Below are 12499 nucleotides of genomic sequence, written 5' to 3'. Positions count from 1 at the left end.
AGGCAGACGCAGGGAACCAGGGTTTGTGCTTTGTTTTTGCTTTTAATTAGCATTAAGAAGTTATGGCTTTACCTGTGCACATATATAACTTTGGTGAAAATTAGTAAGTTTGTAAATGTACATACTTTTCAATCTACTGAATGAATGAATGAAAGCACACATTTGTGGTGTATATTTCATCAATCTTAGACACACTACTTTTCACATTTTAACATATTTGAAACTGGAAAGCATCTTATATTCATGTAGAATGTCAGCCAGGCAGCAGCTGAGATGTGAGAGCTTGGCTGTTATTGGGGTGGCAGGGAGAGTGGGGGGAAGATTCTGCAATATTTCAGTCATTGAAGGACCATTTGAAGAATGAATGTGAGTTCTGGTTTTTGTGTGCAAACTTGCAGAATTTCATGCTAGCAGCTTGGAAGAAAACCCCAGAGACGACAGTGGGACGCTCTTTTTAGAAATGCTGCATCACAGGTGTTCTTGAGGGCACAGAAAACTATGGTGTGAGTTGTCCAAACTGACGGCTCCAAGATGAGAAGAATTAGACTCTGACTTTTTTCACTCATATTTATCTTTTTACGTGCACAACTCTAATACAGGGGAATGAGGGACGCCTATTGGAGGCTGGGGGAGGAGGGTGCTGCTTGTGGGGCCGACCGCTCACTGGAGGCGCCCTGAAGCCCCTTTAGGATGAACCTGGAATCAGCTGGGGAGAGCTCTGAGCAGCTGCCTGGTTTCTTGCTGCCTGCAGTGGGATGCAGTACCATGTTTCCCCGAAAATAAGACCTAGTTGGACAATCAGCTGTAATGCGTCTTTTTTTTTTTAACTTTTTTTTTAAACTTTTTTTTTTTTTTTTTTTTGAGCCCACTGGCCCACGTGGGAATCGAACCGGCAGCCTTCGGAGTTAGGAGCACGGAGCTCTACCCGCCTGCGCCACCGGGCCGGCCCTGTAATGCGTCTTTTGGAGCAAAAATTAATATAAGGGTCATATTAATTTTTGCTCCAAAAAACGCATTAGAGCTGACTGTGTAAAATAAGACAGGGTCTTATATTAATTTTTGCTCCAAAAGACGCATTAGAGCTGACTGTGTAAAATAAGACTGGGTCTTATATTAATTTTTGCTCCAAAAGACGCATTAGAGCTGATTGTCCGGCGAGGTCTTATTTTCGGGGAAACGTGGTAGGAGAGGGGTCAACAGAGGGAAGGGCTGTTATCCAGAAAGGAACCCGGGCCGGATGACTGACAATTCTCAGCCTCTCTGGGTGACATAAGATGCCAAGTCAGACATGGCTGCGGAAAGTGAGGCACGCAGAAATGGCTGAGTGTGCCCTGTTCAACCCTTTCCTGAAGCCCTGGAAGGTCAAAGGTCAAGTGCTCAACCACAAAGACCCTTTCAAGAGATTAAGGGTGTTCTTGTAGGTTTTCTTAATCAAACCAGAGGCCATGGAGAAGTTTGAGGGCACCGCCCTCCCACCATCCCAGCAGATGCTAGGACAGAGCAGGTTATGGAGGACACCTCTGCGGAGGTGGCTTTGTCTCACGGAGAGGGTGCCCCTGAAATCCACGGACAGCCAATGGTTCTTGAGAGAATCATATCAGCAGTAACAGTGTCAGCTCAGACTGAAGGGACAGAGTACAAGGTGAAAGAGTATCCTGACAAGAGGCGGCTGACAGAAGTTCAACTGCAGACACCTGCGGCCTGCAGGAAAGGAAGGGAGGCTCAGAGCCCCCGGGCGCCCGCCGGGAGTGTGTTCCCAGGGCCTGAAACTTAACCAGAGTCCCAGCTGGGTCAGTCTGGCTGGAGTTGAAAGCAGCCTTGGACCAGCGACTCCTTCTCACATCCGTTGCCCCTTTTGACCAGAACGTCTGTGACTGTCATCTATGCTGCCCACCACTGCATGCTGGGAGCTGGGCAGACACCCTGTCCCTGGGTCCGCGGCCCACAGCTGGAGGAGAGGACTGTGGCCCTCCACTGTGGAGCTGTACAGACCCAGGGGCCCCTCCACACCTGACCTACATTATTTGGAGGACGAGATTTGGGACTTGAACTGACCCTCCAATGTGATGAGACTCGGGAACCTGCAGATGGGGGAGCGCATTTTGCATGTGAATGCAGACGTGACCCACGGGCCCAGAGAGCGGGCTGTGCGGCCGGGATTCTAAGATGCCCCGGTGACCTGGCCCTCGTACAGTCCCCTCCCGGAGTGCACATGGGCCCTGTGAATGGGTGTGAGAGCCCTCGCCGTGATTGTGTTCTGTTATATGGCAAAAGAGACTCTTGCAGATGTAATTAATTTTACTCATCAGTGTACTTTGGGCTCGCCATTATCCAGGTGGGCCTAATCTACACAGACGAACAAACAGGAAGTCCGATTCCAAGCACCAGCGCGGTGAGGCAGCGCTGCCGGCCTGTAGGTGCAGGGGCCACGAGAAGGAAGGGGAGCAGTAGCCCCAAGACGGCAGCCAGCAGGGGACGGGAACCTAAGTCCTATGACCGCAAGGCACTGAAGTCTGCCAACAGCAAGGGTGAGCGTGGACCTGGATCCTTCCCCAGGGCCTCCTGACTAGAACTCGGCCTGGCTGGCAGCTTGTTTTCAACCCTGTGAGACCCTGAGGTCCCAGCCACAACATGCCGGACTTCTGCGCGCAGAACTGTGAGTTAATGGATGTGCTTTTAAGCGGCTAAATTTGTGCTAATTTGTTGCGCAGCAACAGAGAACTAATGCAGGCACGGAGGAGGGGGAGTCAGCACTGACGTGGGGAGGGCGGGGGGATTCCGTGATAAATTAGCTCGGATCACGTGAACTCACTTACGTACATTAAGTGTCAGCAGGGAGAGAGCTGTCCCGTCCCTGGGATGTGGTGGTCTAGCCAGGACTAATCAGTTGACTTTGGACAAGGACAACCCTCACTGAAAACAACTAAAACCGGTTGGGGGGAGAACGAAATTGTTAGGCCACAGTCAAGACAAATACCCCGGAGGGAGGAGTATGTTGAGCACTTCCGGCCTGAAAACGTTGGCTGGTTCTGGGGAAAACTAGTGGTGTTGACAGAAGTCAAAGCCCTGGGCTTCCCCACACTGGAGAGGCTAGAGGAGACCCTCCCCACACAGAGAGGAAAGCGCAGGAGAGAAAGTGAAGCAGACATAGCCCACCCCCACCCCAGGGGCTGTGGGAAGAGCTGCCTTGGCACCAACCACAGTGGGGGGAGGGGAGAGTGCATGCATCCATCGCATGGAGAACAGCAGGCACGTTATTACAGTCAGGATGTCGGCTTAGCTCTGGAAGAGAGACAGGGGTGACGGCAGAGGGGCGTGTGCCGGCTGGTTGTGCGTCCTCTGGGCCCAGTGGCAGTCCTCTGGGGTTTGCTCTGTGACGGTTTGTTCAACGTTCATATATGTGGTATACCCTATTCTACAAATGGGGAAACGGTTTGCTGTGGTCTAATGCGAAATGGGGTTTCAGTGACCTCTTTTCTCTCTATTTTTATGTGTGGTTCAAGTTCCTTAAGATGAACATATACTGTTATATAACCAGGAGAGAGAGAGACAGTGCTATTCTGGTGTGGGCGGCAGAGCTGTCCCCAGCTTGCCACAGTGAGTTCTTTCCAGTGACGGTGTTCCCAGCCCTGCCTTGATCCCACTCCATGAGTTCCAGGCTCCCCCTCCAACTCTCCTCGGCAGCTACACTTCCTGAAAAATTGTCCACATACTTCTGACCCTCTCGGCTCCTGCTCACCCTTCGGTATAGCTATGAGACATTCCAGGCACATACAAGGGTACAAATCAGACAAAATACTGAGCGTGAATGTACCCACTCCCCAGCAGGGAAAGTAAGAAAATTTTACAGATATGGATGAGCACTGTCTCCTACCCAGAAAAAAACAGTGAGGCTGATTTGGGGTCCTAAGTCCCATGCATCTGTTTATATTTTTATCATATGGTAAGGATGGCTAGTATACCCACACATTAAGTATCTCTGAAAAATGTCTTTTCATTTTGCAATTGTTTTAAAATTTTAATGACATGGTTCCACGTGACATGTATCCTTATCCGGCTTGCTTTTTTCACTCAGCATCACCTTAGTGGGATCCATCCATTTGCTATGTGTTTCTCTGGCTCCTCCCTTTTCACTGCTGTATGGTATTGCATCGTAATATATTAAAATGTACCCATTTTTCCTGCTGATCGATGAGGAAGTCAGTCTCCAGGTTGGCCCCTAATGACCCCATGTCCTGGTGGTCAAGCCCCTGTGTAGTCTCCCCCACACGCCCCCCAGTGAATGGAGCCAGTTTAACCACGAGAACATCAGGGAAGGGTGATGCGTGACATCCATGGTTAGTCAGGACAGACGCTGTGCCTGGCGCCTTGCTGTCCCAGGGTGCAGCCGGCAGCCGCGTCGTGGGCACGCTCAGCCAGCCCTCAGGAGGGCAGCTGCGGCCTCCTGCCAGCACCCAGCTTGGTCCTGCCGGCCAACACCGCAGGTGATAAAGCACCTAACATCCCAGGGACTCCTCCAGCCTGGTCGTGGTGTGGCCTACATACATTTCTGGTTTGGTTTTCATACCTGCATTCGTAAGGGAATTTGGCTGATGATTCTTTATTATACTTCCCCCTCTGGTGTTGGTATGAAGGTTATATTTGTTTCCTAATATGTGTCTTCTTTTTTTGTTCTCTGGAACAGTCTGATGTGTAATACTAGAAAGAATTGGCCCATACAACCTTCTTAGTCTATGTTTTTGTGGTTTTACTTTGGTTTTGGTGGGTACATTTCCAACCTACTCATGCACTTTCTTTCAAGGTTATAAGTCTATTCAGGTTTTCAATTCTTGAGTGAGTTTTGGGAGGTTATCTTTTCCTAGGAGATTGTCCATTTCGTTGAGAAAAGCGAACTGGCATCTTACAGGTACTGAACCATAGAGCTGGGAGGACTAGGGGTGGAGCTGGGCCCCTTGTTGACTCTCTGGTCTTGACTTCCCGTTGAGCTCTGTGGTAACTTCCAGGGAAGGGAAGCCAATCGGGGGGAAGCCGAGTCGGGCTTTTAGCCTTTTCCCCGCGTGGCTGGCCAGTGGGCAGCGCTGCTTGGCGGTTCTGTTTCTTTTTGTTTTCCCAAATAAACTGTTTTCTTTTGGTGGATTATCTGGAGAAGTATGTGGCCGGTCGATATCTAAGTTTTCAAATTTACCGGCATCAAGCTACCTATAAGTTCCTTTAAAAACATCTCTACTGATTTTGCAGCTATATCGCCTTCTGAATTCCTAATTGTTGGTGTGTACCACCTTGATTTTCCCTCCCAGCTTTGACTATTGGTCTCTTCAGAGAGCCTCCTCTTCACTTTATTGACCCTCTCCACCGCACATTTACTTTCCAGGTCTTTACTGCCTGAGCTATATTATTTCCTTCCGTCTGTCGTTGGATTTATCGTATTCTTTTCTGGCCTAACTGTGTAGACAGGGAGCTCACTGATTTCCAGTCTTTATTAGTTTCTGGTACACACGTTTCAAGTCACGACCCCTCCTACCTCCACATTAGCTGCACCCGTCTCCCCACCACACACACACACACGTTGCATTTCCATGACTGTTCCGTTCTGATTCGCATCATTAAAGTCTCTTTTTGGACCCCTGACTTATTTGGAAATGTCTGAACATGTAAATACGAATGCTGTGCTAAGACACTGCTGTCGGTGCCTTTCAATACCCATTCTCTCCTTCTTCCTAATGGCATGATGCTGAGGAATGACGTAATGTGTCCAGCTGATTAAAAACTGCATTTGCCAGTCTCATAGCCACATGACTAAGTTCCGGTCAGTGAAAGATGAGGGAATGTCACTGCTGGGACTTCTGAGAAAGCTCCAGGGAAGGAGGACATAGTTTGCAGGGACACCTTCCCCCTCCCTCCTCCTCCCCCTTCCTCCCTTCTTCCTGCCTTAAATGGAGATGTGATGGCAGTGGCCCCACAATCCTCCTGCACCTTGAGGTGACCTTGAAAATGGAAGGCATGAACTAGAATGATGGGGCTGCAGGTGGAAGCAGCCTGGGTCCCTGGGGAGCAGGAAGGCCACACCCTATCAGCCTGTCCTTCCTACCTCTGTAATGTGAAAGAAAATTAGCCTGTATTGTATCCTGGCCAAATGTGATTCCTAACTGATAAAGGGGTTTTTAAGATATCACTTTGGTGTTGAGTTTTTTAATTATAAAATATTTCACACATATGAACCATTTGGAACTCAGACTAAGGATAATGCAAACACCGTTTCGTCTACCACCCAACCTGAAAAAAGTGGGATATTTCCAGTCTCGCTGCGTTCTCACAGCCACCCTCCCACCCCGCTACCCCCCACCCACCCCACCAAAGGGAACTGCTATTCTGGATTCTGTTTCACATCCCCTTGTTTTTCATTTTTAGTTATACCACTCATTTTTGTAACCCTAAATTATACTGTCCTACTTTGCTTGTTCTTAAACCCTACATAAATTATATCACACTGTGTGATTTTCTGCCATTTTCTTGTTCCCTCAACATTACAAGATGGATCTACATTGATGCATGTAGCTATGGTCCATTTAATCTCACAGCTTCGTATTATTTACAGCATGAACACACCACGATCTATCCGTTCCCCCATTTATGGGCATGTGGCTCACTTCGGGCTTTACGCTATTACAGAACACTGCTACAAACACCGATGTACTTGTCTCCTGGTGACCCAAGGAACAAAGTCTCTTCCCTACTTTCCTGACACAATGACATATGTAGAGAATTATGATAATGACATGGCACTGGACATAAACTAGGTGTGTGGCGTTCTGCACACGGCTATATAGGTGACCCACAGACTCTGGCCACCTGGAGGGATAAAGAGACCAATTAGATCAAGCACATCACTGCCCCACAGCATGGTTGCAGAGACCTGCAAGTAGAATAAATGAACACACGGTGTGGGCATGTCAACATTGCTAGAAAAGACCGAACTGTCTCCCAAAGGGACCAAAACAGTGTGCACTCTAAACGGCTCTGTATTAGTGCTCCCATCCCCCGACCTGATTATTGTTATACTTTATTTTTGAAAAAAATACCTCTGCGGCCTTAATTCCTAGTCTCCTTACTACTGACGAGGTTGAGCTGCTTTTCCTGTTCGTTGCCCATTCCTAGTTCCTCTGCTGTGAAATGCCCTTCTTTTTCCCATTTTGTACTGGTGTTTGAGCTTTCTACACAGACTGTTTTCTGGCATCCTTAATATAGTCTGGAGAGGAATCATGTCAGTTTTACGTGTTATGCAATATTCTCCCCACTTATGACCTGTTTTTCATTTTTACCTTTCACGATGCATTATTTGATACAAGTAAGCGCTTTTGTCCATCAATCTCTCTTTATGATTTGGGCTTTTTTGTATCTTCTTTAGGAAATTCTTCCCTATGCTATTTGTTACTGATTTCTAACTTACTGCTCCGTAGGCGGAGAACATGCTCTATGAACCTGATACTTAGACATGTTGCCTTACTTTCTGACCTACCATGGGGTTAATTTTCGTACATGCCCAATGCTTATTTGAGAAAATACACATTTTCTAATTGCTGGGTGAAGGGTTCTACAATAAATGTCTAACATGTCAGGGCTGACAAACACCGGCTGGGAGGGATGGGTGACAAATCCAACCCTGGCCATCTGTTTCCGTATTGTCTAGGGCTGCTTTCACTCCACAAGGGCACTTAAGTAGTAAAGACAGAGACACTATAGCCTCACAAAGCAGAAAGTATTCACTATCTGGCCCTTTATAGAAACAGTCTGCCAACCCCTATTGTGCTCCAAACTGTTTCCCTTCTATTTTTTGTCTTTTTGGTATCATGAATGAAAAAGCTGTTTTAAAATTTTCTATGACAATGACTATTTGGGCAATTTCTTTTAATCTTTGTTTTGTTATTTTATGTTGAGACTAGGTGCAAACCAGTTAAAATGGTTTCATTTTCCTGGTGCATTATTTCTTCTATCAGTATTGCAGTGGTCCCTTTCATTCCTAGAAATTATTTTTGCTTTGAAATCTGTTTGGATGATATTGTTTCATAACAGCTTCTTTTCATTAGTGTATCTTTTTTCCGTTCTTTTATGTCTTACATTTTGAGTGTGTCTCTCATAAATAAAATAGCATACAGCTGGACTTAGTTTTTCTATGGAATCTGACAATCTCTGTCTTTTAGTTAGGAAGTTTGGTCCATTTATTACATATAGTGACAGATATATTTGGTTTCATTTCCACCATCTTAGATTGTGTTCTCTTTTACGTGGTATTTTCTTTGTTTTACCCTTCTTTCTTTCCTGCCTTCTTTTGGATTAAGATTTTTTAACTCCATTGTTTTACCTTTATTGATTTGAAGTTTTAACCTTTCACACTTTCTCCTAACATAACATGAATTCTAAATTTAACAAAGTCAAAAAGTTCATCAGTGTCTTTACCCTCCTCCAGAACAATGGAAGAACATCTGAACTGTTAATGTCAGATTTAAATCCCTTTGCTTACTTCTTTACTGTTTGTTTTTATTGTGTTTTTAATGGAGAAATACATATGTTTTAAAAATAGCGCTTGAAAAATACACAGAGTACAGATACTACAAAGCAAAGCAAGCTCCATTCAGGAGACACTACATACATCATGTGAAAAAAAATTCTGATATTCAGGTAATAAAATCTAGAATTAAAAAGTTCCAAGTTTCCAGCTTAATAAAACAAGTACAGTAACACAAAACATTTAATAAACTAATTTTCCCCAATAACAGGACTAAATTTATGCCTGGCAATTTCAACCTGACACCACAGCTACTGGAAATTCACAGGTACTGTGTACACATCCCCTGATTTATGACTGTGGTGGAAGGGTAAGGTGACTGCACAGGGAAAAGATGTGGGAAACGGGAACTTGTGTACTAGACATCAGAAAATAATGGTGGAAAAGTCAATTACTACATAACCCCAAAGGAAAATGGTTATATTCCAACTTTGGGGAAATTAATCTGGAAGGATAGAGAAGGGATTTAAGAAATTATAGTTTAGCATGAAAAATGCACATGTGGTAGAAAGGAACACAGTTGGGGGAGGAGAGGAATTAGAACCCCACTAACTGGAAAACCTGTTAGGTTTGCTGTATCCAGATTTAAAAAGACTTTTTTCATTCATTTACATCATGGTTAAGAAAATATTAGCATTCATATTTTAAGAAACACAAGTATACCTTGTGCTTACAAGCAAAGAGAAGAGGTGGGGAGACAAAAAGCTTTTTTGTTGTAGGACAAATGATTAAGAACATGAGAATATGGAGCTTTGTTAGCTCCAAGACGATGTTTGCTGATTGATCGTGATCGTATGCACTATAAAACAATTCTACCAATAAAACTATATGTCATTTCGTGATCATGTCCCATCAAAACCAAAGGATTACTAATTATTGTTTCAATAAGTTGACATTTCATTTTGAAGAGTTATGGCTACCTCACGGGAACTGACTAGGTGTACTTTTATGCTTTTTCTGAAGTAGAGTGCACTACTGCACAATGGTATCCAATTTGAAGGTTAATAATGAAGAAAACGCTTCAGGAAAAAAAACAAAATTCATCAACTTGAAAACTCCAAAATGAATTCTACTTTTCTAATAATAATAATAATAATAATAATAATACACATAAAGTGCAGCATCAATATAAGGAGATCCGATACCAATTTGTATTGCCAATTTTCCCCAGTAATGCATCAAACATAAATCCATTGCAGATGTGAGCCATGGGTACTAATATAACGGGAGGGTTTTTTCTCCGTTTTCTCTGTAAGTCATCCTTTGAAATACTTAATATAGTTGTTGTGGACATTAATAATCTGTTATGAATAACAGTACTTCTAGCTTCTTGTACTAACCTGGACTTCTGTTCAAGATTAGCCCAGTAAAAGAAGTTACCAAATAAGCCTAAGTATTTTGAGTTGTATCTAGTTTGGTACCCTTTATTCTCCTCCTTTAGCATCTGAAGACAACAGATTGAGTTGGCAGATATTATTTATGGACCCTTAAGTTTGTTTTTATCAAGTCAATCTGTTTTATTGAATTCTTGATAACAGGAATAGGATTTCCAGGGAGAGCAGGGATATTGGAAAGGTCTGCACTGGATTTTTCCCGTGAGGCCAACAGAGAAGCTGCCGTCTGACTAGTTCCTGAGACAACCTGTCTCTTTTGAGGTTGTCTGTTCCTCTTCTGTTTGGCTTCCTTGGTCCTTTCTTCTGTATGAGGTGACAATTGTCCTCTAGACTCCTACTATAGGATTAGCTATGTTTGTTGCTGTGCTCCCTGAAGGCCTGGGTGGATGATTTACCAGAAGTGTTGAAGAAACGACTCTGGTGATGGTGGGCTTTGGTGGCAGAGACATGGCTGGCTGTGAGACAGTCTGAGGGATGCTTTCCCTTGATGCACCCCCTGAGCTTTCACCGGGATTCACTTGTTGTGAGGCAACTTCAGTAATCTGCACGTTGGTCACAGATGCTGACATTACAGCTGGGGCAGGACTGTTTCTGCCCTGAGAGCTGCCAGTCACTGGGCCAGTCTTCACAGCCTCAGCAGGTGAAGGCACAGACATGCCATTTTCAATGTCTGCAGACAAGTCGAGGCTGCCATCATTCAAAGTTGTCCAACTGACATCCTCCGTTGAATGTGTTTTCTTCGTCTGAAGCACATGATTAGGTAGTAGCTGATGAAGTTCCTTTCTTCTTAAATGCATTGCAGCAATTTTCATGTCCATCTCAAACATCTTACTATTTATTGCTTGCCTGTAAACTGTATCTTTGAAAGACTGGATATCATAGGTGAGATCAATACTGAGAACTTCAGAATCTTCTGGCTTTTTTAACACTAACCCAATGACCCACATTGTACGAAATTTTTCCTTGTCAGGATTCTCTCTGGGTGCTGGAAATGACTGAGGATTCACATGTGCCAGTGTAATAAACTCATTCTTCTCCAAGCTTCCGACCAGGATTCGGATTTTTGATTCCACCAAGCCTACCCATTCTAGATGTTGTTTTTCTGTTGGTGCACTTGCTAGAAGTACAATATAATGCTTGTATTTTTGAAAGAAGCTTGGAGCTTCAAAAAGTTTGGACCACTCTGCCCTACTCAGCAAAATCTCATGTGTGATAGCAAGCCCTTGTTTAAACTCCTCGATCATGACCATCCTCGTTGAGACAGACACGTTGTATGTGGAGTTCTGCTGTGGGTATGCTGGTGTAATTATAGGCATAAGATGGTATCTATCACTGGGATTTACTCTCGGGTCCCATACAGGCAAATTAAGATTTCGTTCTTCAGGCTCTTTCAGTAGTACTGGATTTGGCCATTCCCATTCAGAAAATACCAAGAAAAACTTACGTACAAGAGTTGACGCCACTGCATTTGGATAAAGCTGGCAAGTTCTTGCTACTAGCATAGCCCAGGAAACACCTCCTAGGAAACCTAATATATTGGAATAGATGTTGTGGCATTTAGCCCACAACCTGATAGCTCTGAGAGTTAACCGGAAGTTGTCGATGTTTGGTACTAGATGTAAGATTTCATCGGTTACCCGGCAACCGTTAAGGCTTCTTATGCATCTAATATCTAAATTTTTAAGCAGACTGTCATCTCTTAGGTCCAAATCTTCTGGAATAGTCTGCAGTGCTAATCTTGCAAACAAAATATCAATCTCTATACCACCAAAACACAGTCTGATCACTGGTACAAATGCCTCCTCCACAGCCCTTAAATCTTTTACTTCCTCATGTAGTTTCAGTTTTTCATAGAAGGAGGTGAAAAAGTCGCTGCGGTCCACGTGTCGTGGTGCGACGCACAGCGCATCTATGTCCGTGCCCTTCGTGTGCACGCCTAACCTGTAAGAGCCGAATGTAAAGATTTTGCCTCCAACATTTTCAATGACAGCTGGTGGGAGACTCTTGCTTTCACTGATTTCTCGGATCCATTCCTTTACCAGATTATTTAATTTTTCCAAAATTAAAATCCTGCGCTGCAGTTCTTCTTCCTCTTCCAAAACCCCAAAGGGCTTCAGGGTTTCAATTAATTTCTGAGTAAGTATGCAGTCTGTCTCCTTGGGGGCTGCTAAACTGATGGGGGAGGAGATGCCACAGTGCTTGGGTGGCGACGGCGTCTGTTGTGTTCCAGGGGTTGTCACCGGAAATGGCATCATCTCTAGCGCTGGCCCCGCCAAGCCACGTACCCCGCCACCGCGACCTCCGTGACCACCGCCCAGGTCATGATCCGCTGAGGTGGGAGGGGCGGGGCTCCTACCAGCCCAGGTCGGACCCTTTCCCGCTTCTCTCCCGCCGCTTCAAGCGCCTCTCCACTGTCCCCTGGGCCCCAACATGGCGCCCGGGCCCTCGCCCCGCCGTTCTAGAACAGCCACGCACCCCGCACACGTCAGGGCGCATGCGCGCTGCGCAGAGCCTCACGGGGATTGTAGTTTCCAGGGGTCCG

At 45.2% G+C, this 12499-nt stretch overlaps 2 protein-coding genes across 3 annotated transcripts in view; both read right to left on the bottom strand.

The window, feature by feature from the left end:
• Nucleotides 1–12499, bottom strand: part of RADIL (Rap associating with DIL domain) — a 49976-nt gene that overhangs the window by 25532 nt on the left and 11945 nt on the right. The gene's annotated exons all lie outside the window — the stretch shown is intronic.
• PAPOLB (poly(A) polymerase beta) lies at nt 10284–12212 on the bottom strand (the record flags this gene model as incomplete). Its single annotated transcript, XM_081035557.1, has 1 exon — nt 10284–12212. One exon carries the CDS (start codon nt 12210–12212, stop codon nt 10284–10286), a length of 1929 nt encoding a protein of 642 aa, XP_080891683.1.

The sequence above is a fragment of the Rhinolophus hipposideros genome (assembly GCF_964194185.1).
Source record: "Rhinolophus hipposideros genome assembly, chromosome: 23".
NCBI lineage: Eukaryota > Metazoa > Chordata > Mammalia > Chiroptera > Rhinolophidae > Rhinolophus > Rhinolophus hipposideros.
This window is presented reverse-complemented; position numbering and strand designations above follow the sequence as displayed.